Source organism: Callithrix jacchus, chromosome 12, assembly GCF_049354715.1.
Source record: "Callithrix jacchus isolate 240 chromosome 12, calJac240_pri, whole genome shotgun sequence".
Lineage (NCBI taxonomy): Eukaryota > Metazoa > Chordata > Mammalia > Primates > Cebidae > Callithrix > Callithrix jacchus.
The window spans coordinates 17,751,981-17,778,350 of record NC_133513.1 but is presented as its reverse complement, the minus strand read 5'-3'; the positions used below and the strand labels follow the sequence as shown (position 1 = coordinate 17,778,350).

The 26,370-nt window shown below is 50.2% G+C and overlaps 1 protein-coding gene across 1 annotated transcript in view; it reads left to right on the top strand.

The window, feature by feature from the left end:
* The window catches only part of LOC144578794 (uncharacterized), a 75,815-nt gene that overhangs the window by 39,915 nt on the left and 9,530 nt on the right, over nucleotides 1–26,370 (top strand). Inside the window, exon 3 of the mRNA XM_078346845.1 lies at nucleotides 21,088–21,444. Within this exon, the coding sequence (XP_078202971.1) occupies nucleotides 21,088–21,299 (212 nt within the window). The 3' untranslated portion in view covers nucleotides 21,300–21,444. The remainder of the gene's footprint in view (nucleotides 1–21,087; nucleotides 21,445–26,370) is intronic.

Sequence of the window (26,370 nt, the reverse complement as noted above, 5' to 3'; positions counted from 1 at the left end):
ACCCAGCCTTCCTTGGGCCCTATGAGGACCTGTGGGACCTCTGGGCCCCTCTCACTCCCAGCCAGGCTGGCTCCTCCCCATGCTCAGCTGGATGCAGTAGGTGACCTGTCTGTACTGCTGCCCCTGTGGGCGCTATAATTAAAGAGATAACTGGAGTTCGGCATCTCCATGACCTGGTAGAGTTCCTAGAAAGAGTCTCAGGCTTCCCCCCTGTGGAGGAGTCTGGGGCGGAGGTGAGAGGCCCCGAGGGGCTGCACTCAGAACTTGGGTCTTTCATTCATTTGGCAAATCTTTTTTGGAGACAGAGCTTTACTCTTGTTGCCCAGGCTGGAGTGCAGTGGCATAGTCTCTGCTCTCCACAACCTCCACCTCCTGTGTTCAAGTGGTGATTCTCCTGCCTCAGCCTCCTGAGTAGCTGGGATTACAGGCATGTGCCACCACACGCAGCTAATTTTGTATTTTTAGTAGAGGTAGGGTTTCTCCGTATAGGTCAGGCTGGTATCGAACTCTTGACCTCAGGTGATCTGCCTGGCTTGGCCTCCCAAAGTGCTGGGATTACAGGTGTGAGCCACCATACCCAGCCTGGCAAATCTTAAATGTCCCAAGTATCCACCAGCCCTTGTGCTGGTGCTGGGGGTACAGTAGAGAGCCTGACACTCCTACGGGGCTCCTCATCAAAGGGGAGGCCTACAGTAAACAAAGAATTACACAAATAAATATAGAAAATGAACTACCATTTGCGGAGTTGTGGGCCTTGGAGTAGGGTTTTGAGGAGTGAGTAGGAATTCACAAAGCTGCAGAGGAAGGGGGAGGACTACGTTATTCATAAAAATCTCATTGGAAATAAAAAACCCTTTGGGGGTTCCACTGTCTCTTGTCAGACTGCCAGGAAACTCCAGCAGGCCCACACAGCAAAGCAGTCTCTCAAGGCCAAATAACTTCAAAAAGTAAAATTAGAAAAGCCTCTCTGAAAAGTGTTTTTATGCCTCAAGTCTACATTTAATGTGGCCCGTGGGTGTGTTTTGTAGGTTCCCTCTGATGTGGAGTGGGGCCCCCCAGGCAGTTGTACCAGTCACACCTCTGAGCTCCTAAAACAGCTCTGGCAGCCAGGCAGGAAAACCATGGTCAGTTTCTTATAAAGTTAAACATTCACCTACGCTGAGACCCAGCAGTCCCACTCTCAGATATTTACCCAAAAGCAATGAAAGCATGTGCCCATCAAGATCTGTGCACGGATATTCATAGGAGCTCTGCTCCTAATAATCCCAAACTGGGAAGCGTCTCAAATATCCATCAACAATGAGAATGGATAAACAAATTGAGGTGCCTCCATACAATGGGACGCTGCTCCCATTAAACATTGCAAACCATTGCACATGCCACGTCATGCGTTGTGTTGTGTGAAACAAACCAGACGAGAAGGGACGCGTCCCAAGTGACTGATGGCTTTGTGTGCAGTTTAAGAATGGCAGATCTCACTGCTCTAGATGGCACAGCAGAGGTTACCACTGCTGGCGGGGTCAGGGGGCAGGGGCGGGGAGGGCACCTGTGGACTGGGAAGGGACCCTAGGGAATCTTCTGGAGGCTGAAGGTGCCCTTGATCCTCATTTGAGTGGTGACTATATAGGTATAAAATGTGATCAAGCTGGACACTTAAAGTCAACATCATTTATGTACCTTCACATATAAATATTATTCCTCCAGAAAATAAAAACAGCCCCAGTGGCTCCCCGCTTCCCCGAAGACTCCCCTGCACCCCACCCCCCCCACCTCTTTGCCTCGCACCAGTACTGTAAGGCACTTGCTTGACGGGAAAGAGAAACTCGGCCGCCAGCTGGGGTTCATTTGCACTTTCCTTGCCTGGTCTGCGGTCTGGTTGTGCAGCTGGCCGCTCCGACGGGGAGGCGGGGCCCAAAACCACAGGCTGGCTGCCTGGGCAGGGCAGAGGCACAGCCAGCTTCTTGCATGTGCCTTCCTGGGGAATGGCTGCAGAGCCTGAGACTGCCACGATGTGGACACAGCCCTGGCAATAAATGGCCGCCCAGACTCACTTCAGGCTGGGGCCTTGGTTTTCCCATCTGGAAAAGAGGGTGAAAAGCACCATCCTTCCAGTGTAGCAGTCGAGGCATTTCCAGCATGTGTTTGTGCTCAGTGTATTGACATAGAAGGCTCTCAAAAAGGATGCAGAAAATATGAATGGTTGTAAGCCCTGTTTTTCTAAAATTACAATAAAAAAATAAAAGCTAGACAAGGTCTGGGCGAGGTGGCTCATGCCTGTAATCCCAGCAGTTTGGGAGGCTGAGGTGGGCAGATCATGAGATCTGGAGTTTGAGACCAGCCTGACCAACACTGTGGAACCCAACCTCTACTAAAAATACAAAAATGAGCCAGGTGTGGTGGTGGGCACCTGTAATCCCAGCTACTCGGGAGGCTGAGGCAGGAGAATCGCTTGAAACTGGGAGGCAGAGGTTGCTGTGAGCCAAGATCACACCACTGCACTCTAGCCTGGGTGACAGTGAGACTCTGTCTCAAAAAAAAAAAAAAAAAAAAAGCCAGCTGAGGTGTTATGTGCCTGTAATCCAAGCTACTACTACTCATGAGGCTGAGGTAGGAGGATGGCTTGAGCCCAGTTCAAGTCCAGCCTGGACAGCATGATGAAACCCAACCTCTACACAAAATACAAAACGTAGCTGAGCGTACTTCCTAGCTACTGGGGAGGCTGAGGTAGGAGGATTGCTTGAGCCCAGGAATCTGAGGCTGCAGTAAGCCATGATCACACCACTGCACTCTAGCCTGGGTTACAAAAACTAAAATAGGCCAGGCACAGTGGTTCACACCTATAATCCCAGCACTTTGGGGGGCTGAGGTGGGAGGATCACTTGAGCTCAGGAGTTTGAGACTAGCCTGGGCAACACAGTGAGACCCCATCTCTACAAAAAATTAAAAAACAAATGAGCCAGATATGGTACCGTGTCCCTGTTGTCCCAGATACTCAGGAGCTTGAGGTGGAAGGATCACCAGAGCCCAGGAGTTCAAGGCTGCAGTGAGCTATGACTGCACCACTGTGCTCCAGCCTGAGTGACAGAAAGACCCTGTCTTAAAAAAAAAAAAAAAAAGAAAAAGAAAAATATTAAGTTTAAAAATAAATAAAACTAGAAGAGGAAACACAAACTATTTCCACATGTGTTCGTCTGAGAAGAGGGCAATGTGAAACACACACCAATTGTTTTACCATTGGTTTTCCCTGAAGGTTGGGTTACAGGAAGGGAGGGAATTAGCGTTTGAACACACCTCCCTTTGTCCTGGGTGTCCTGCTTCAGTGTGTGTGGATGGTAGCTTTGTGGTTAAAAAAAAAAAGAAATGAAAGCAAAAAGTACTTTGAGAACTCTATGTAGCTATCACATCCCCAGACCCTGTGGTGAGAACCTCCAGGGACACCTGTGAACATGCTGGTTCCCAGGCCCAGCCTCAGGGGTCTGCATGTTTAAGAAATGGATAAACTTGTCTAATGATTACGGCAACGGTGCCAGACACTGCCTGAATGTCTGCTCTCCAGGACAAGCCCTGGAGACGAGCATCATTATCCCCAGTTCAAAGATGAGGAAACTGATGGGCTGCAGTGCCTCATCTGTAATCCCAACACTTTGAGAGGCTGAGGTGGGCAGATCATCTGAGGTTAGGAGTTCAAGACCAGACTGGCCAGCATGGTGAAACCCTGTTTATACTAAAAATAAAAAGATTAGCAGTGTGTGGTGGTGTGCACCTGTAATCCCAGCTACTCAGGAGGCTGAGGCAGGAGAACTGCTTGAACTTGGGAGGTGGAGGTTGCAGTGAGCTGAGATCGCGCCACTTTACTCCAGCCTGGGCGATAGAGCTAGACTCTGTCTCAAATAAATAAATAACAAAAAAAACAATAAAGATGAGGAAACTGAGGCCAGCATGGCTTTGAGACTGGCATGAGGGCTCACAGGAAGTATCTGATTTAGTGCTCCTATCCTGGAAGACCCCATTTTACAGGTGGACCAATTGAGGCTGAGAAAGATAAGCGGACCTATCCAAGGTGAGGGCCAGTGAGGGGCACTCAGATCCGAGTTCCTTCATTTTTTCCAGGGGAACCTGGTGAAAGGAAGCTTTGGATTCATCCCCAGACCCTTCTCTTGTGCCCCAAAACCTGATTTCCCTGAGACCCACACCCTAGGAAGGCTGGGCCAGGGTGAGCCTAGACAGCTGTCCCCAGCCCCTGCCCACCCCAGGCCAGCAGGAAGTCATTTCTTGTTTTCTGCCCCTGCTGGGTGCTCTGCTCTGACGAGGAGGGCCCCAGGTAAACACTAAGGCTGCCTGGACATGCACTGCTGGCTCGTCCCTCCCCAGGACTCCCAGCCACAAATCCTGGCCCCTCCCTGCAACCCTTAAGCACAAACTCTAGTTTTGCATCAAACGAGTCTGCAGAGTGGGGGAAGGAAGCCGCCTGTGGAGTTGGGTGGAACCTGGGGAGGTGTGTATGTGTCTCTGAGCCTCAGTTTCCTCATCTGGACACAGGGCTGGTAAGATCAGCCTTGTAGATCTTGTGTAAGGATCAGAAACACCACCAGAGTAGGGCCTGGCACACATGCTAAGAGGCCAGAGGGTGGTGGTTCCAGCAGGGGGTCCGGAGCCCAGTGCTTGGTTCAAGTCCCAGCACAGGTCTTAACTTCCTTCTATTCATGCTGGTCACACTCAGAGGATATCTGCTGAGCACCTGTGGTGTACCAGGCACTGTGCCGGTGCTCTCTTGGCCTCAATTTCCCCGTCTGCCCAATGGCAACTCTCACGGCCCTTGACTAATAGGGCTTTGGGAGGATTAAATACCTTAGCAGTGCCTGTCACAGCAAGCAACTGAGTTTGCTGCTTCCGGGGCAGTGCCTCTCACGGGATGATGGTGGCTTGATGACAAGTAGGGCAGAGAGTGCAGGCTAGCCCAGGACTGCTTTCCAAATCAGGCCTTACTGCTCCGTTGGTGGCCTGGAGTTTGAAAGGCCTTACTCAGGCCGGCCAAGTGTTCTCAGTCCTCAGCATCTGTCCCTCTCCTGGTGGCCTGTCCAGCGATGCATGCTGGTTTCTGCAGACACCTTCTTCCATAAAAAAGAGAAAATGAAATTACATTTACGACCATGTTGGTCTAACGACAAATGTAATCCAGGATGGATTTGTTATCATCGTCATCATGATCCCATTTGTTCCCCTTTTGTCTTTTAAAATAACTTGAAATGAGAACATTTCTGTGGGCCCTTGAAGTGTCATAGTTCCAGGAGCTCCTGCTGGACCCAGAAGGGGTCCACCCTATTTGGGCTTTTTCAGATGGTAAATCCCCACCTTACCTCTTCTCAGAAGGCTGCCCTCAGCTGGGCATGGTGGCTCATGCCTGTAATCCTAGTGCTTTAAGAGGCTGAGATGGGCGGATCACTTGAGCCCAGGAGTTCAAGACCAGCCTGGGCAACATAGTGAGATCCTGTCTCTAATTTTAAAAACAGAAAAGCAAGCTAAGGTGATGTGTGGGTGTGTTTAAAAGATAACAAAAAAACAAGCAAAAGAAAACAAAAAGCCACCCTTGTTGTATTAGAAAGTTGGAAGTTTCCAGGGAGCAGTGTTGCTCATCTAGACCTCACTGCCCTGAAACCTACTCCTCCTAACCCCTTTCCTTCCTACTTTCCCATGTCAAGTAGGGGGCAGAGAACCCTGCCTGCTAAAGCTCTTTGACTGACTATGTGACTGTAGCTATGACCATGGAAATCATAGCCTCTAGCAGTGTGGAGTATTTCACATATTTCATATAAACCAGCCGGGCGCGGTGGCTCACACCTGTAATCCCAGCACTTTGGGAGGCCCAGGCGGGCGGATCACGAGGTCAAGAGATCGAGACCATCCTGGCCAACATGGTGAAAGCCTGTCACTACTAAAAATACAAAAAATTAGCTGGGTGTGGTGGCATGTGCCTGTAGTCCCAGCTACTCAGGAAGCTCAGGCAGGTGAATCGCTTGAACCCAGGTGACAGAGGTTGCAGTGAGCCGAGATTGTGCCATTGCACTCCAGCCTGGCAACAGAGCGAGCCTCCATCTCAAAAAAAAAACAACCCAAAAACCAAAAAACAAACAAACAAACATTTCACATAAACCATTGGTCTCCCTAGTAGACAGAAGCCCCGGGGAAGTCACAGAACATGTCCAATGTTAGGCAGCAGCTTTGATAGAATCAAGATCAGCCAGGGAGCCCTAAAAGTGGCTGTTCTTCTTCCCCACAATATCTTATAAAGTATCAGCAAGGCCCTTGGTGGTGGATGCGAACTCATTAATAAATTATATAAATTGTGTTCATTTCCTAAGGTTGTGCTAACAAATTCCCACAGACTGGGTGGCTTAAAACAATAGAAGTGTATTCTCTCATGGTTCTGGAGGCCGGAAGTTCAAAGTCAAGGTGTTGGCAGGCAGGGCTGGTTTCTCCCGGAGGCTCTAGGGGAGAATCTGTTCCATGCCTCTCCCTAGCTTCTGGGAGCTGCCAGCGACCCCTAGTGCTCCTGGGCATGGAGATGCATTAGTCGCTCCAGTCTCTGGCTTCCTCTTCACAAGGCCTCCTCTCTGTTGTCTCCTACCCTTCTAAGGGACACTTGTCATTGGATTTAGGGCCCACCCTAATCCAGAATGACCTCATCTCTAGATCCTTCACTTAATCATGTTTGCAGAGGTCCTATTTCCAAAGTCACCTTCATAAGCTTTGGGGGTTAAGACGTGGACTTATCTTTTTGGGGCCACTACACATGGGACACAGATTAGTGCTGAAAGGAATCTCAGGAAGCTGTCAAAAGCGACAATAAGGATATGAACACCGTAATATTTTAGGCGGGGCATGGTGGCTCACACCTGTAACCCCAGTGCTTTAGGAGGTCAAAGCAGGAGGATCACTGAGACCAACATGGGCAACATAGTGAGACCACATCTCTACAAAATTTTAAAAATTAGCCAGAGGTGGTGACACAAGCCTGTAATCCCAGCTACTTGGGAGGCTGAGTCAAGAGGATCATTTGAGGCCAGGAGTTTGAGACCAGGCTGGGCGACATAGCAAGACTTCATCTCTACAAAAAATAAATCCTAAAAATTAAATAGTAACATCTTGGCATGTGGCCCAGCACCTGGCATATGATTAGTACATATATAGAGGTATATATAGAGAGATTTATAGAAAATTATGTATGTATGTATGTATTTCCTATTATATATGTATGTGTATATATATCTATATATAAGTTTCTTATATGTATAAAGTTTGCAGTCTCAGAGAAGACGTTTGGACGTACTGGCCTTGCCCAGGTTCAGTGTCTCCCCAGACACTAGCGAGTCTCCCCCACCTCTCATGAGTTTGCTGAAACAACTTTAGTCTTGTTTTCTGTTTGGCACATGGCCGGTGTTCCTGCCGCTGCTTCAGGTCTGTGCAAGCCCCACTTGTGACACTTGATCTGCAAAAGGGGCCCTTGATTTTTCCAGCCTCGGGCCTTTCCTCCTGCCTCCCTTGGCCCAGGGTGCCCCCACCCTCCCTTTTCACCTGTGGAGATGCATTTTGTGAAATGAGCTTGCCTTCTGTCTGCCTTTGTTACAGGAGGCGGTCAGACATAAGCAGGGCAGGAGAGGGTGCTCCCGCCTACCGGGAGTGTCAGACCTCATCAGGTGATGATCAGATGATTATTAACTGTCTCTCCAAAATAATAATGGGTTGCAGCCAGCACCAGGGAAAGGCAGGCTCCCAATAGACAGAAAACACCAGAAATGTGATCAGCAGCTTCACCGTAAGATCTCAGGAGCTGGGCGAGTGGGCTCAAGCATGCATTCTAAGAGGCAAAATGGTGGAGTTTAACTGATCTGTGACATGCTTCTAGGAAGGCTGGAGTGCTAAGGGAAAATGCTTCAGTGAGCACGCGCACAACTTCAGTGAACACACTGCGCAGGCTCCTCTCCCAGATGCTGGCAGACCGCTGCGAGGGGGACAGCCCACTCCAAGGGAAGAATCAGGAGAAGTAATGCAACGCTGGAAACGTGCAAGCATAGACGACCCCAGTCACATGGCAAACTGTGCACCTGACTCTTTCAAGTCACCGGCTTGGCCCTCTTCCAAGTGTACTTTACTTCCTGTCATTCCTGCCCGAAAACTTTTTAACAAACATTCACTCCTGCTCTAGAACTTGCCTCCCTTTGCCTTATGCCCCCTTGGTGGAATTATTTCTTCAGAGGAGGCAGGAACTGAGGTTGCTGCAGACTCTATGGACTCACTGCTGCTAACACACTCTGGCACCCTGTGACTGGGATACGTTTCCTAGTGCTGCCAACACCCCAGCTCCAAAAGAACTGGGCCAAGTCTGTCCTCTTCACTTTGCTGGGTCCTTGTGCTGGAAAAGAAGCCCTCACCCACCCCCTCCACAAAACCATTTCCAATAGCCTTGAGACTTCTCACCCTGCCCCAACCCACCTTTCTGACTCCATCTGCCCCACCCCTCCTCATCCCTTACGTTTCAGTTCCCAGAATTGAAATCACGTTGCCGTTGCCTCTGTTGTTCTGCATCAGGGCATGGCTGACACTTTTGTAGCTTCCAGATCACAGCCAAGTGTCCTGGGCCTGCTATGCCTGGAAGGGACACATTTTGGGTGCCTCCTTACCCATACCATTGGATGATCCGGCAGCCGGGTGCTCTGTGTCGCCTCTCTGTGTGCTAGCTGCTTCTCTCCAGCAGATCACGGTATCCTTAAGAATAAGGACATTGCTTTGCTCACAGCTGCAGTCCTGACACCTAGCAAGTCATAAGTGACTAGAAAATACTGTGTTCAGACTGGGCACAGTGACTGATGCCTGTAGTCCCAACACTTTGGGAGGCCAAGGCAGGTGGATCACTTGAGGTCAGGAGTTTGAGGCCAGCCTGGCCAACATAGTGAAACCCCGTATCTATGAAAAATACACAGATTAGCTGGGTGTGGTGACATATGCCTGTAATCCCAGCTACTTGGGAAGCTAAGGCACGAGAATCTCTTGAACCCAGGAGGCAGACATTGCAGTGAGCCAAGATTGCACCACTGTACTCCAGTCTGGGCAACAGAGCCAGACCTTATCTCAAAATAATAATAATAATATTCTAGGTATGAATTATATCATTCTCTCTCTCTGAAACAAGAGCTTCCACTTATGGGTCATGAGTAGATTTCAATGATAGAGAATACCCTAAAGTTGTAGGCAAAATAGGGTTTCTGTGGAAGCATATTTCTGGGCAGAGTACACTGTGTCCATTTTAGGGGTCAGCATTCCCCAAAGACAGAACCGTCACTTTACTTAAGTGATGCCGCCTACCCCTACAGCCATCCTCATTTCATTCTACTTGTTATTAAACATACATCGGGCCTCCCGTGCCAGTTAAGGACACCAAACCATATGAGGGAAAGTCTCTGTTTTGGTCATTTGGGTCTCACAGTGCCAGGCATACAGTCAGTGCCTCATTTGTGCTGCCAGATGGAGGAAGAAGTTCAGATTCCACTTCAGCTATGGGACCCTGGGCTGAAATGGTGCCTGTAATATCTGGAATCCCAAGCAGAGAAAGCACTTGGAATCCCAAGTGAGTCTCAGCCCCAGCAGCCGATGGAACCTGGAGGCGTCCACAAACTGTGGTGCCCCACTTCAGGCTACTCGGATCAGTGTGTCTCGGCTGGGGCCCCAGCATCAGTATGTTTTAAAAGCTCCCAAGGTATGCGATGGAGTATTATTCAACAAAAAGAAAGAATGAGGTTCTGAGAATTGGTTTTAAATCATGGCACTGCATTCAAACTACAGGACGAGTGAACTTGAAGATCATGCTGTGTTGAAGAAGCCAGGCACAAAAGACCTCATATTATATGGTTCCATCTACAGGAACTGTCCAGAATAGGCAAATTCCTGGAGACAAAATTAGATTAAGCCTAGGCGGCAGAGCAAGACCCCATCTCTATAACAAATAAAAATATTTGGCCAGGCACAGTAGCTCACACCTGTTATATCTGGCAGTTTGGGAGGCTGAGGCAAGGAGATCACTATCACTTGAGGTCAGGAGTTTGAGACCAACCTGGTCAACATGGCGAAATGCTGTCTTTACTACAAATACAAAAATTAGCCAGGCATGGTGTCACATGCCTGTAATCCCAGCTATCCAGGAGGCTGAGGCAGGAGAATCGCTTGAACCCAGGAGGTGGACGCTGCAATGAGCTGAGATTGTGTGCCACTGCACTCCAGCCTGTGCGACAGAGTGAGACTGTCTCAAAAAATAAATTTTTTTTAAAGGAAAGAAAAAAAAAACCCTTTTATACACCCATGTTCATAGCAGCACTATTCACAATAGCCAAACATGGAAGCAACACAAATGCCCATCAACAGGTGAATGGGTGAACATGATGTGGTTTATCTTAGGTTGGTGCAAAAGTGATTGTGATCTTTACCATTAAAAGTAATGACAAAAACCACAATTACTCTTGTACCAATGTAATCCGAATGCTATGGTCTGAATGCTTGTGCCCTCCTGCAATGCGTATGGTGAGGTGTGAAGGTGTGTTAGGAGGTGGGGTAATTAGGTCATGAGGGCTGGGATTAGCACCCTCATAAAACAGTCCCCGGAGAATGTGTTCACGCCTTCCGCCATTAAAGATCCGACAAGAATCCTCCTTTATGGTCTGTGAACCAAAAAACAGGCCCCCAGCAGACACTAGATCTGCCAGCACCTTCATCTTGGGTGTCTCAGGCTCCAGAACTATAAGAAATAAATTTTTGGCTGGATGAAGGGGCTCACGCCTGTAATCCCAGCACTTTGGGAGGCGGAGATGGGCAGATCACCTGAAGGAAGGAGTTCAAGACCAGCCTGGCCAACATGATGAAACTCTGTCTCTACTAAAAATACGAACTGGCCAGTCATGGTGGTGGACGCCTGTAATCCCAGCTACTCAGGAAGCTGAGACAGGATCATCACTTGAACCCAGAGGCGGAGGTTGCAGTGAGCTGAGACTGCACCACTATACTCCAGCCTGGGTAACAGGATGAGACTCTGTCTTTAAAAAAACAACACTTTGAGAGGCCAAGGCAGGCAGATCACAAGGTCAGGAGTTCAGGACCAGCCTGGTCAACACAGTGAAACCCTGTCTCTACTAAAAATATAAAAATTAGCTGGGCATAGTGGCAGGTACCTGTAATCCCACCTACTTGGGAGGCTGAGGCAGGAGAATTGCTTGAACCTGGGAGGTGGAGGTTGCAGTGAACCAAGATCACGCTAATGCACTCTAGCCTGGGCAACAGAGCCAGACTCTGTGGCTCATGCCTATAATACCAGAAATTTGGGAGGCTGAGGCAGGTAGATCAGAAGGTCAGGAGATCAAGGCCATCCTGGCCAACATGGTGAAACCCCATCTCTACTAAAATACAGCTACTGTATTCCCAGCTACTCAAGAGGCTGAGGCAGGAGAATGACTTGAACCTGGAGGCGGTTGCAGTGAGCCGAGATCGTGCCACTGCCCTCCAGCCTAGCAACAGAGCAGGACTGTGTCTCAAAAAAAAAAAGAAAGAAAGAAAAGAAAGAAAAAGAAAAAAATTTTTCTGTTGTAGATAAGTTCCCTAGTTTATGCTAGTTTGTTATAGCAGCCTGGATGGACTAAGGTAACATACAGTGGAAGATAATTCAGCCCTAAAACGAAAGCGAACTTTGACATGTGACAGTATGGATATGCCTTAAGGACATTATGCACAGTGAAATAAGCCAGTCACAAAAGGACACAGACTGTTTGATTCCACTCATAGGAGGTACCCAGAGAAGTCAGACTCAGAGAAACAGAAAGTGGAATAGTGGTTGCTGGGGCAGGAGGGAAGGGAAATGGGAGTTGCTTAATAGATGGAGAGGTTCAGTTTTGTAAGATCAAAAGAGCTCTCGAGCTTCATGGCAGTTATGATTGCACAACAATGTGAAAATGTACTTAAAATCCCGAACTGTGCCCTTCAAACGGTTCAGATGGCAAGTCATATGTGTATTTTATTACAATTAAAACTTTTGTTAGGCTGAGTGTGGTGGCTCACACCTGTAATCTGGTCACATGATCCTTTGGCTGTTGCTTTGATGGCTGGAAAACTCTGTGGCGGGTGGCATCTTTTGCCTGAGCTTTGCTTGGGCCCATTGGGCTCATTCTGCCCACTCAGGCTGGCAGGCTGTGCTCAGCTCACACTACCAGCCTAGATCCCACAGGGCAAGGCAGGCATGACGCAGTGCGGGGTGTGAGTGAGTCAGGCATGCCAGCTGCTACACAGGGCAGGGCTCCAGGTGCCGGCTTAGGTGTCAGCTCTCTGTGAGGCTGTGACTAGACCAGGTGCACCACAGGCAGCGTCCACAGCTGCCACCGGAGATTGCAGTGGTGCCTGGAAGTTTGGAGACTCCAGGAACCACAGGGCCCCCAAGGGGGAGTTCCAGCCCTGACTTCGGCTCCCAGGTCTGGGTTCCCTGAAGGGCCACAGCTCTTCTCTCCTTCTCTTCACCCACAACATGGTGAGCAAGGGGTGTGTTTCAGCCCTGTTTGTGTTACAGTTCTTTCAGCCCTGCCATTCGTCAGGTCCCAAGTTCTTGTCCCACCCAAGAAGAATGAGGTACACAGACAAGTATGGTGTGAGCAAGGTGAACAGGAACTTTATTGAGTGACAGAATAACTGAGAGGAGGCTCTGGAGTGGGTAGCTCCTCTCTGCAGCTGGTTGACCTGACATCTGCTCGGCTTTGGCTAAGCCCAGTTCCTTTATGAGCCTCAGAGAGGAGGAAGTGCATGCCAAATGGTTCATCAGTGGCCAAGAGTGGGCCCAGAAAAGGCACCACAAGTTCCCACTCTGGTCTGTGGGACTGGCAGCCTGGCTCATAGCCTTCAGGCCCTCCCTGGCCTGAAAGTGGTTCGTCACTGGGGACCCACTCCCTTTCACCAAAGAAACTGTCTGCCTTCTACTATCATTCATGGTGTCCAGGCTGTAGGTGCCAAGGGGTGCCTGCAGGTCAGTTCCAAGCTGCCCTCAGCTCCCCCTCGGTTTCCCATCTATGCTTGTTGGCTGAGGCAGCAGCGGACTGGCGTGTTAGCACTGCCCTGGGTGTTCACATCTGGCCAGGCTGTGACCAGGTGCCAAGGGGTGCCTGCAGGTCAGTGCCAAGCTGCCCTCAGCTCCCCCTCAATTTCCCATCTATGCTTGTTGGTGCCCAAAGTCCAGAGGGGGCTGAGGCAGCAGGGGACTGGCGTGTTAGCACTGCCCTGGGTGTTCACATCTGGCCAGGCTCAGCCCCAACTTTGCTCCAAGATCAGGGTGGGCACTGACAGCAGGGAGAAGCCAGGCAGTGATAGCAGGTACTTCTAAGCCTATGAAGGCAGGGGAGCTTTCCTGGGCCCCCAAGAATGCAGGGATGCCTGGGTCAGCAGCTGCAATTTGGGTGACTACAGCCATGCTGGGGACAGGGAGTGCAGGGCTTCTGCCTGTTTTATGGGGTGGGGGGGCTGAGTCTGTAGCTGTGATTTGGGCGGCAGCAGCTGCACCTGGGAGGAAACAAGGCTCCTACCTGCTCCATGAAGGTCTGCAGGCATGACTTGGGCAGTTGTGGCTGTGCCTGGGAAGCTCCTACCCCACCAACTCAAAAGGGGTAGGGCTCCCATTTGTCCCTAGCTCCTGCCACCTCCAGAGAATGTGCAGCCCCAGCCATGCCTCCTTGCTGCAGCTGGCATGATAGCAGAGGCCACTCCAGATGGGCTACCTCTGCCATCAATCCCAGCACTTTGGGAGGCTGAGACAGGAGAATTGCTTGGGCCCAAGAGTTCAAGACCAGCCTGGGCAACATAGCAAGACCCCATCTCTACAAAAAATAAAAAATTAGGCATGGTGGCACACATCTGCTTGGGAGGCTGAGGTGGGAGGATCCCTTGAGCCCAGGAGTTTGAGGCTACAGTGAGCCACTGTACTCCAGCCTGGGCACCAGAGCCACACCCTGTCTCTAAAAAAATACAAAAAGTTTTTAAAATTATTGGCCAGACATGGTGGCTCACACCTCTAATCCGGCACTTTGGGAGGCTGAGACAGGCAGATCACTTGAGGTCAGGCGTTTGAGACCAGCCTGGCCGATATGGTGAAACCCTGTCTCTACTGAAAATACAAAAATTAGCCAGGCATGGTGGCAGGCACCTGTAATCCCAGCTACTTGGGAGGCTGAGGCAGGAGAATCACTGGAACCCAGGATGTAGAGGTTGCAGTGAGCCAAGTTCACACCACTGCACTCCAGCCTGGGTGACAGTGTGAGACCCTGTCTCAAAAAAAAATTTTTTTTTATAGTATGCAGTAAAGTGCACAAATCTTCAATGGAATTGTACATGAGTACACACTCACGTGGTGACCACCCAGACTGAGACAGAGAACAGTGCCATCTTCCTGCCATTCAGTCCCTCTCCTCCCTCCCCCCAGCTCCCCGGGGATCAGACTCTATCACCAGAGTCTGTTTCTGTGACCAGATGTTCTATAAACAGAATCATGTGATGTGTGCTCCTCTGTGCCTGGCTTCCTTCTCTGAACATGATGTCCATGTGCTTTGCTGTGTTGATGTGTGCAATTGTTTATTTGTTTTGTGAGACTGGGTTTTACTCTCTTGCCCAGGCTGGAGTACAGTGGTGTGATCAGAGCTCACTGTAGCCTTGACCTCCTGGGCTCAAGTGATCCTTGCACCTCTGCTGGGACTATAGGCACAGGCCACCACACATGGCTGATTTTTGTATCTTTTTGTTGAGATTGGGTTTCGCCAAGTTGCCCAGGTTGATCTTGAACTCCGGGGCTCAATTGATCCACCTGCCTTGGCCTAGGATTATAAGTTTGAGCCACTGAGCTCAGCCTGATGTGTGCAGTTGTATCCATTCCTTTTTACTGCTGTGTAATATTCCACCATCTGAATGGATCATAGGTTTATCTGACCTGATTTCAACAAACTCTGTTCTTCCCAGCTTGGAGCTGTCATGAATAGCACTGATATGTGTGTTCTTGAACTTGTCTTTTGGAGAACGTGCGACCACATTTCTCTGGGGCATATCCTTGGAAGTGGGATCGTGGGGTCATAGGCTGTGTATGTGCCCAGCCTCAGGAAATCTATGCTAAGCAGACTTCTAAAAGATTGCACCAACCCAAGTTCATGGCGGCAGTGAGTGGGGGTTCTGGTTGCTCCCCATCTTCACTCTTGGTTTTGTCATTTTCACCTTGCACCTTCTGGTGCATGTGTTGTGTGTGGGCGGCCCCTTGTTTCAAAGTGACCAAGGTTAGGGGTCACTGGTGAACCCAGGCCACAGGCGGTGGGATGCGTGTGGCATGGTCGTCCATGAAGAATCCCTGGTTGGAGGGCTTTGAAGACCAGCTCTTGTCCAGTAAAGGCTCCTATCGACTCTATAGAATACCTGGCGCTTGTTAGGAATGCAGACTCTTGGCTGGGCATGATTACAGGCCCATGCCTGTAATCTCAACACTTTGGGACGCTAAGGTGGGAGGATCGCTTGAGCCCAGAAGTTTGAGACCAGCCTGGGCAACATGGCAAAACTGAAACTGACTCAGTAGTAGTTCCATAAATAGGTTTTTGGGTAAACAAAGAAATTGACCCTTCCAGCTGTAAAGCTTGAAGCTTTTATTTGTTTACCTGAGTTCTTTATCAGGAAAGGACCTTCAAGCCTCTCAAAAAAAAGTATCAAAGAACTGAAAGTAACCAGATCAGGACGTCCAGACAATGAGATGTGGGGGCGGGGGGCCCTCATTCATCACGATTGTTTCCTTGCCCCCGCCCGTTCCTGTTTTCTTGGACGTCAGTGCCTTTCTTCCCTGCTATATAAACCCCTAGTTTTAGTTGGTCGGGGACATGGATTTGAGCCTGAGGTCCCATCTCGGCTGCAGCACCGTATTAAAGCCTTCGTCCTTGGCAATGCTCGGCATCTCAGTCATTGGCTTTCTGTGTGGCAAGCAGCAGGACCTAGACTGAACCCCTGGGGTCTTGGTAGAAAAACACATCTATACAAAAAAAATTATATATATATATATATATATATATATAACTAGCTGGGTGTGTGGTGGCGTGTGCCTGTAGTCCCAACTACTCTGGAGGCTGAGGTGGGAGGATGGATTGAGCCCAGGAGTTCGAGGCTGCACCACTGCACTCCAGCCTGGGCAATAGAGTGAGACCCTGGGTCCAAACAAACAAAATCCAGACTCTCCGGCCCACCTCCCACCCACAAATCAGCAGCTCAAGAGGGGCCCAGCATGGGGTACTTTCACAGACCCGCCTATGAGAGGACAGAGCTGTGCTGAGGACAAGGACTCTGCCTGTCCATAGCTCCCCTACCTTGGACTCCATGCTCATCCTGTCTGACCTCAGTTTTCTCGTTTGTAAAATGAGCATAATAATAGTACCCACTTCAGTAGGGTGTTTTGGGGATGAAAGGGACTCATGTTTATACTATGCTCGAAGCAGTCCTTGGCACATAGCTACCACTCAATAAATGCCTATAAAATTTAAAGTTAAGGCCCTGGCCGGTCACAATGGCTGACACCTGTAATCCAGCACTTTGGGAAGCTGCGGTGGGTGAATCACCTGAGGTCAGGAGTTCAAGACCAGCTTGACCAACACGGTGAAACGTGTCTCTACTAAAAATACAAAAATTAGCCAGGTGTGGTGGCACATGCCTGTAATCCCAGTTACTTGGGAGGTAAGGCAGGAGACTCGCTTGAACTCAGGAGGCAGAGGTTGCAGTGAGCTGAGATTCCACCATTGCACTCCAGCCTGGGCAACAGGAGCAACTCTCCATCTCAAAAAATAAATAAACTTAAGGCCCTGTATGGCCCAAGGGAGGTTGGCACTAGCGTGGCCTGATACAATGGTGCCATATAACTGTTAATTTCAGTTGGGACATGGGGAAACTTCTGCCACCTGCCAGGCTCTGGCCCAATGTAAAGCTCAAGTCTAGAGGGCTGGGGGTTGTGGGAGACAGGACTGTCACCCCAGGACTATCAGAGAGAGGGGGGAGCTCCTGGCTCTTACTTCTGCAGAAGCAGCTACACAGACAGGTCCCTCACTCCAAGGAGCCTCCTGCACTTGCCCAAAACTTTCTCTGGTTTTACTTCCAGTTTCTTAGAAAGGGCTGGCCTTCCCGACTCTGGGCCCCTCCCCTCCCCACCCAGGATCTGGGCACTGGTGGTGCCAGACATCTGTCCAAGGCTGGCAGATAAGAAATGTCCCTTGTCTCTGTCAAGGTCAAAATCATCCACACCCAGGTGGGGCGATCCTGCCTCTGGGAGGCGTCTTGCAGAAGCGCTGCCAGGAGTGTGAGGTGGCTCCACAAGCTGTGTGCGCAGCAGCGGGAGTGGCCAGGGTGCAGCGGGAGTGGCCAGGGTGCTGCAGGGCATCCCACACCATAACCCACGAGGCTGCCTCCGTGGGCTGATGGGGGATCAGTGCAGGGCGGTAAGGGCCAGGGCCAGGTCTGAGAGGAGAATGGGCTAACGTTCACGTGAGTGGGAAAGGCAGTGTATGTGTCCAGGTGTGTCAGGTTGTGTAGAGCGTATCTTGAAAAGGCACACAAGGGATGAATCAAAGAGGTTGCCTCGGGCAAGGGAAACCAGTTTTTTGTTGTGAAGTCTTTGGCTGCTTTGAATTTTTGTTTAAATCCTGTGCATGCAGGATTGTTTGTCCTCCCACCCCGACCTCCACCCCAATACAGAAGAAAAGAAAGACACTTCCTTTCTTAAACTAGTTTTCCGGAGGGCTGGACATCCGATGTTGCTCATTTTCCTGGAGATTTAGGTTACAATTAATTAGGGCTTTGGAGTTAGACTGTCTGGGTTCAAACCCTGGCTGCCCCGTTTTGTAGCTTCTTGGGCAAGTTGCTTAACTTTTGTGAGCTCTTACTTTCTCTCCTGTAAAATGGCACAGTATTACTGACATTATTATGGGTCTTTTTTTCTTTGGAGGCAGGATCTCCATCTCTTACCCCAGTTGGAGTGCAGTGGCATGGTGCGATCAAAGCTCGCTGAAGCCTCAACCTCCTGGGCTCAAGTGATCCTCCCACCTCAGCCTCCTGAATAGCTGAGACTACAGGCATGAACTATCATGCACAGCTAATTTCTTTCTTTCTTTTTTTTTTTTTTTTTTGAGACAGAGTCTTGCTATGTTGCCAGGTTGGAGTGCAGTGGTGTGATCTTGGCTTACTGCAACCTCTACCTCCTGGGTTCAAGCAATTTTCCTGCCTCAGCCTCTCAAGTAGCTGGGACTATACCCTGGCCAATTTTTGTATTTTTAGTAGAGACTGAGTTTCACCATGTTGGCCAGGATGGTCTCGATCTCTTGACCTTGTGATCTGCCAGCCTCGGACTCCCAAAGTGCTGGGATTACAGGTGTGAGCCACCGCGCCTGGCCAATTTTTTGTTGAGACAGGAGTCTTGCTTTGTTGGCCAGGCTGGTCTCCAACTCCTGGGCTCAAGTAGTCTTCCTAGCTGGGCCCCCTAAAATGCTGGGATTACTGGCATGAGCCACCCCCCTGCCACCCGCCTGATGTTAATATGTTGATATTAATGTGATACTAACAGTTCTTGCCTTCCAGGCTTTTGCGTGGCTTCAATGAGACAGTGCAGGGAGATGCCTGAGAAAGTGCCAGGCACCCCCACCACATGAGGGCAAGACTCAGTGTCTGCAGTACACTCCCACTGCTACAGGGGGCGGATTGGATGGAGAGCTCTGTGCCTATTTGCAGATGGGTAGGTTGAGGTACACAGTAGCAAAGTCCTGGGGTAAGAGGCCTGGTTGGGGCCACTGGTGCCCTGGATCTATTAGTGACCTGCTTTGGGAACTTGGGATGGTCCCTTCCCCTCATCCATGAATTGATGGGTTTGGAAAGGCTCTCCTGGGAATCGTGAAATGCGGGGTCTCCAAATGCTGGTGACAAGTGAGGTGGCAGTACCTCAGAGCCTTTTCTAGGCCCTGGGAACAGGCATTAGCCCTCAGGCTTAGGGGCTTCCATCTGTGTCCTCGGCCAGCACACCTGTTTTACCAAGCACGTAACTTCCATGAGGTCTTGTTCAGTAGAATCCAGATTCTGACCCAGAAGGTGCTCCCTGGAGAGGCCAGTGCTGTTGGGTTGAGGGCCACACTTTGAGTAGCCAAGGTCTGAATTTGATGTGGGTCATGGTATACACCTGTGTAAAAGCTATCAAGGCCAGACGCAGTGGCTCACGCCTGTAATCCCAGCACTTTGGGAAGCCAAGGTGGGAGAATCACCTGAGGTCAGAAGTTCGAGACCAGCCTGGCCAACATGGTGAAACCCCATCTCTACTAAAAATACAAAAACTAGGCTAGCATGGTGGCACATAGTCTGTAGTCCCAGCTCTTTGGGAGGCTGAGATGGGAGGACTGCTTAAGCCCAAGAGGTGGAGGCTGAAGTGAGTCGTGATCGTGCCACTGCACTCCAGCCTGGGTGACAGTAAGACCCTGGCTCTTAAAGAAAAAAACCTGCAAGCTGTGTATTTAGATGAGTGCACTTGGCTGGTGGAAGTTTGTAAGTTATCTCAGCCAGTGTCCTCACAGGCAGTTACAGATCCGGCGCCCCCGCCCCTCCCCTTTCTCACTACTGCACTTGACACAGCCTAAAAACCAAAAAGGGCCAGGTGCGGTGGCTCATGCCTGTAATCTCAGCACTTTGGGAGGCCGAGGTGAGTGGATCATTTGAGGTCAGGAGTTCAAGACCAGCCTGGCCAATACGGTGAAACCCCATCTCTACTAAAAAATTTTTAAAAATTAGCTGGGCATGGTGGCATGTGCCTGTAATCTCAGCTACTGGGGAGACTGAGGGGGGAAAATCGATTGAACCTGGGTGGGGGAGGCTGACTGAGCTGAGACCATGCCACTGCATTCCAGCCTGGGAGACAGAGCAAGACTCCACCTCAAAAATATAAAAAATAAAAACCCAAAAAGATGAGTGCACTCTTACTGTATACGTTATTAAAAATATTTCAAACACACACACACACACACACACACGCACACAATTCTGGGTTCTATGTTGACAGAAAGTTGCACATAAAATAACATAAACAAAAATCCAGCCCATGAAGGGTTGCAGATGAACTCAGAATGGTTAATGAACCATGAGCCAAGTGGGGGCTACTGGCCACCCATGGTGCCCCTCAGCCCTCCCCTCCCCTACCCCATCTCCTGTACACTCACCCCCCAACATCCCCTCCTATCCAGGTGCTAGGGTGGGATGCAGGCGCCTCACACAGCAGCAGCCCTGCCTTTCTCAGGAAACGCGTGTGGTCTCCAACTCTGGTCACCAGGAGACAAAGCCACCCGCTTTGTTCCTTGGCCCCCAGCAGGAGGAGGAAAGGGAGAATTTCCTTAGGAGAGATTCCAGCAAGAGGGATTACTGCTTCAAAGGGAACATACCATTTCAGTCGGCTGAGTACTGCGGCACCACCGTCCAGAAGGGGCCTGACACCCCTCTTGTTCCCAGCATGTGGACCCAGGCTGGGTCTGCGGTAAAGACCACTCTCTTCCTGTCTTCCATTCCCTCCCTTGCAGTTAGTGACCCCTGAGGTCTCCTCTGAGTGGCCTCTCTCCTTGGTCACCCACCCGCCCTGTCCCCTGTCCTGGTCCCCTTGGTGGGGATGGATAGCCCCTTCCTTTCCCCCCACCCACCCCACTGCCTCACTCTCATCATCTAGGTCCTCATTTAGGTCCTCTTCCCTGAAGGGCGGTGGAGCTGAGCGACCCAGCGTGTCTCCCTGGGTCCCAGGCTTGTGGCTGGAATCTTCACACTGCCCTGCTGTGATGTGGGCCACTGTGTCACCTCTCTGTGCCTTGGTTTCCTTGCCTCTGAAGACAGACCTCGTGGGGTTGTTTGTAAGAATGAATGCAAAAATGCAAGCTGAGTCCTTAGAATTCTCGGCAAGTAGCAAGTGCTCAATAAACTGCCTGGCTGTTTACTGGGGACACAGTCCTTTGCTCTCTGGATGTCTGAGTGTGCTCTGTCCCTTCTTCACAGGGCCATTGCTCAGCCGACGAGCCCGCCTTGCACGGGGCGCTACCCCTCCTGCTGGGTCCCAGATCCATTTGTCCGGGAGTGTGTGCACCATCCCTGTGACTCCCTCCACCTCACCGCCTGGGGACAAAGGAAGAGACCAGGACAGCAGCAGAAAGGAGTGCTGCTTATATGGCTCTTCCCAGAAGCGGGAACCTCCCAGGCCAGGAATGTGAAACCATTTTGCAGACGAAGAAGATGAAGCCAGAGAGGTTATGAAACAGACCCAAGTGGGCTCGCTCTTCAGTCTTGCCGTCCGGAGTCTGGAACGTGGGCCTGTGTCTGGAACTGCTGTGCCCAGGCAGCTTGCCTGGAAATCAGGTAGCATGGGTGAACCCCCAAATCCCCCTGTGGCAGACCATGAATTTGCTGTGGCTGCACACCTCTGTTTTGCTTCCAAGAAATGACACTTTGGCGGCTGGAGAGGGATGGAGTGGGGCGGGTGGGGTACAGCAAGACCAGCAAACAGAACTGTCATCTGATGTCTGCAGAAGGTGACAGAGCCAGCAAGTGGGATGAAGCACCCGTGTGCTTCGTGGCCATTACCGTGTCTAAATCTCTCTCTAACTGCCACACAGTGAGGAAGGGTTTCTGTTTCCATTTTACAGATAAGCAAACTGAGGCTCAGAGAAGTAAAGTCACTTGCCCAGGAGACTCACAGCTGGAAGGAGGCGGGGCTGGAATTCATAATTTTTTTTTTTTGAATGTTCAAAAGATACTTCTTATTTGCCCATTTTCAAAAAAATGTTCTCCCTTACTTTAGACAATTAGTAAAAGTTACAGGAGCCAACAGAAGGTGAAGGAGAGAGCTGTCATTCAAGGCCTTTCCGAAAGGGGCATCAATGTGAAGAATGGTAGAGACACATTATGGCATTCAAAACTTTAAAGAACTTCTTGCATTAAGAATAAGTCAGTATTTGTAATAAAATCTTGTTTTTGGCCAGGCACGGTGGCTCATGCCTGTAATCCCAGCACTTCGTGAGGCCAAGATGGGGAGATCACTTCAGGTCAGGAGTTCAAGACCAACATGGCTAACATGGCGAAACCCCGTTTCTACCAAAAATACAAAAATTAGCTGTGCATGGTGGAATGTGGCTGTAATCCCAGCTACTCAGGAGGCTGAGGCGGGAGAATCACTTGAACCTGGGAGGCAGAGGTTTCAGTGAGCCAAGATTGCATCACTATACTCCATCCTGGGTGACAGAGCAAGACTCCATCTAAAAAAAAACATTGTTTTAATCAATCATTTAGTTTTGTATTACTGTATTTTAGAGATGTATTTCTAGAGATACATGTTACAGATGTATCTCTAGAAAGATTCTTATAACGTCTTTATAATTATAACCAACTGAATTACAGAAAAATTCTTTTTATTAACCTTATTGTGATATAGACCATTCACAATGCAATTTTTTTTTTCAAACGAGGTCTCTGTCACTCAGGCTGGAGTGCAGTGGCATGATCATAACTCACTATAGCCTCAGCCTCCCTGATTCAAGCAATCCTCCCACCTCAGCTGCCTCCGTAGCTGAGACTACAGGCACCCACCACCACACCTGGATAATTTTTTACTTTTTGTAGAGTCGGGACTCACTGTGTTTCCCAGGCTGGTCTCAAACTCCTGGACTCAAGTGATCCCCTCACCTCAGCCTCTCAAAGTGCTGGGATTACAGGTGTGAGCCACTGTGCCTGGCCCCGGGCTAGAATTCAGACCCAAGCCCTCACCTCAAAGGCTGCAGAACTGAGCTCATGTTCCACTGTAGGGGGAGACAAGTGATGAACAAGTAAGATTAATATAGGCAGAATGATGTTTTGGAGGAAATTAAATGAGATGATATGACAGAGGATGATGGCAAAGGGGTGGAATCTAGACCAGCCAGATGGTGGGGGTGGGAGGGCTCTTGGCAAAAGCCATGTTTGAACTCAGATGGGGAGGAAGAAGAGGAGGAACCAGGCATGTGAATGTCAGAGGGAACAGTGTCCTGGGCACAGCGACAGCACATGCAGAGGTCCCGCAGTGAGACTGAGCCTGGTGTGCTAGAGGAACAGAAAGGCCTGCATGGCCAGAGCTTGTGACTGACGAGCAGGAAGGCGCAGGGACTGGAGAAGTAGGCAGGGGCTGGCAGGTCATGTGGGGGAGTTTGGGTTTATTCCGAGGGCAGCCGGAAACCACCAGGAAGGATTGAAGCAGGAGGTTAACCAGATTTCCAGGAGTCATAGCCTTACCCCTCCTCAGCCCTGGTCAGGTCACAGGGGTGCCTTGGATAATGGTTATGGGAGTGCCCTGAGGCCCCGAAGCCTGGAACTGTCCCGGGCCTTGAGGCTCCGCACACCTGGGATTGGATCCCAGCTCTGCCACTTAATGGCTTTGCCATCTCGGACCCACAGTGTCAGTTCTCTGAGCCTTAGTTTCCTCAGCTGCAAAAATGGGGCTGTCAGCCAGGCGAGGTGGCTCACACCTATAATCACAGTGCCTTGAGTAGCCAAGACGGGCAGATCACAAGGTCAGGAGATTGAGACCATCATGGCAAACATGGTAAAACCCTGTCTCTAGTAAAAATACAAAACATTAGCCAGGCATGGGGGCGCCCGCCTGTCATCCCAGCTACTTGGGAGGCTGAGTGAGGCAGGAGAATCTCTTGAGACTGGGAGGCAGAGGTTGCAGTGAGCTATCGCATCACTGCACTCCAGCCTGGGCAACAGAGTGAGACTGCATCTCCAAAGGAAAAAAAAAGGGAGGGGATGTCAGCCAGGGGCATTGGCTCCTGCCTGTCATTCCAGCGCTTTAGGAGACTGAGGCAGGAGGAATGCTTGAGCCCAGGAATTCAAGACCAGCCTGGGGAACATAGCCCCAACTCTACTCACTCTGTCTTCCCTCTCTCTCTCTTCGTGTGTGTGTGTGTGTGTGTGTGTGTGTGTATGTATATATATATATATATATATAATTTAGGTAGGAGTGGTGGCACATGCCTGTAGTCCCATCTACTCTGGAGGTTGAGGTGGGAGGATCGTCTGAGCCTGCAAGGTCGAGGCTGCATTGAGCTGTGGTAGCACCATCCTCCCTTTGCAGAGCAGGCCTGAATACCAAGCCCTTGGTACCGAGCTGATGACCATGAATGCTGCCCGGTATTTCTGCAATTGTCGCAGTTAGCATCCCTGCAGCACCTTCTCAGACCCAAGGCCGATCATGTCCTGGCTCCTTGGGAGTCCCCACTGCCCAGGGTGCATAGAGTTCACTATGTTTCTGGTCTCTAACTCCTGGACCCAGGGTGATCCTCCCGCCTCGGCCTCTCAAAGTGCTGGGATTACAGGCGTGAGCCACCGTGCCTCGCCCAGGGCTAGAATTCAGACCCAAGGGGAGGAGCCTGGGGATGGCCCGGCTCCCAGAGCTCCCCATTCCTGTTTCCCTGCCGGGGCCAGCTCAGCAAAATTTCCATGGACATCAAGCGTTCTTTCCTGTGGGGGCAGCACAAGGAGGGTCCAAAGAGCAAGCTCCTGTGCCTCCAGGGATGGGCGTGGGTCAGGGAGCCTCAGTTTATCAACTTGTGAAAGGGTCACAGTAAACTCAGACCTCTTCAGCACTGGTTCCCTGATTTGAGAATTTCAAAGATCAGCAGACTTAAAAATATAAATATGGAGGCAGGGGTTCCCAAACCCTGGGCCACAGACTGGTACTGGTTTGTGGCCTGTTAGGAACTGGGCTATACAGGCCACAAAGCAGGAGGTGAACAGCAGGTGAGTGAATGAAGGTTCATCTGTGTTACAGCCACTCCCCATCACTTACATTCCTGCCTGAGGTCTGCCTGCTGTCAGATTGGCATTAGAGTCTCATATGAATGCAAATCCCTATTGTGAGCTGCACGTGGGAGGCTTCTAAACTGCATGCTCCTTATGAGAATCTAATGCCTGATGATCTGTCACCTGAAGTCAGGAGTTCAAGACCAGCCTGGCCAACATGGCATAACTCCATCTCTTCTAAAAATTGAAAGGATTATTTGGGCATGGTGGTGGGTGCCTAGAATCCCAGCCACTTTGGAGGCTGAGGCAGGAGAATCACTTGAACCTGGGAGGCTGAGGCTGAGGCTGCAGTGAGCTAAGGGTCACAACACTACACTCCAGCCTGGGCAACAAGAATGAAACTCCATCTCAAAAAAAAGGAAAAGAAGAAGAAAATCATGTCAGGATGCCCTGCTGGACCCTCAGTAAGTGCTAACACTGCCTGAGGGCACTGGCCATCCCTGTCACTGTCTTCCATTACCCCAGATGGGACCATTTCATTGCAGGAAAACAAGCTCAGGGATCCCAGTGATTCTACATTATGGTAAGTTATAGAATTATTTCATTATAGATTACAACGTAATAATAACAGAAATAAAGTACACAATAAGTGTAATGTACTTGAATCATCCTGAAACCATCCCCTACCCACCAGCTCATGGAAAAATTGTCTTCCATGAAACTGGTCCCTGGGACGGGCATGGTAGCTCTTACTGGTAATCCTAGCACTTTGGGAGGCCAAGGCAGGTGGATCACCTGAGGGTAGGAGTTTGAGACCAGCCTGACCAACATGGTGAAACCCTGTCTCTACTAAAAATATAAAAAATTAGCTAGTCGTGGTGGTGGGCACCTGTAACCCCTGCTACTCAGCAGGCTGAGGCAGAGAATCACTTGAATCTGGGAGGTGGAGGTTGCAGTGAGCCAAGATCACACCACTGTACTCCAGCCTGGGCAACAGAGCGAGACTGCATCTCAAAAAAAAAAGGAAAGAAACTGGTCCCTGGTGCCTAAAAGGTTGGGGGCTGCTGTATGAAGGAATTCGTAGAATTAATTACCAATTTTAAAAATTTGCCAAGAACGGAGTTGTGAATAAACCAAATATTATCTGTGGTTTTCATCCCTTCCTGAAAGGAAAGATAATTCGCTGGTGCCGGTGTGTCAGCTCCTATCGTGAGATGGAAGCTGGTACCTGAAATGCCAGGTGCTGCTCTGGATGCTTAAGAACTCACTGCGGGATGCATGCCCAGGGACAGGAAGTGGCCACACAACTGTGAGGTGGCAGATCTGGGATTCAAGTCCCCAGGGGCCGCCTCCCCCATCTGTACTTTGTACCTCTAAAGCCAGTGGTCCTTAAGCATCAGCAGACACCAATGTCACCTGCAGCACCCACCTGGAGCTCCAGTAGCCAGGGTGTGCCTGAGAATGGGCATTCCTCACCGGTTCCCAGGTGGTGCCAGTGCCACTGGCCCC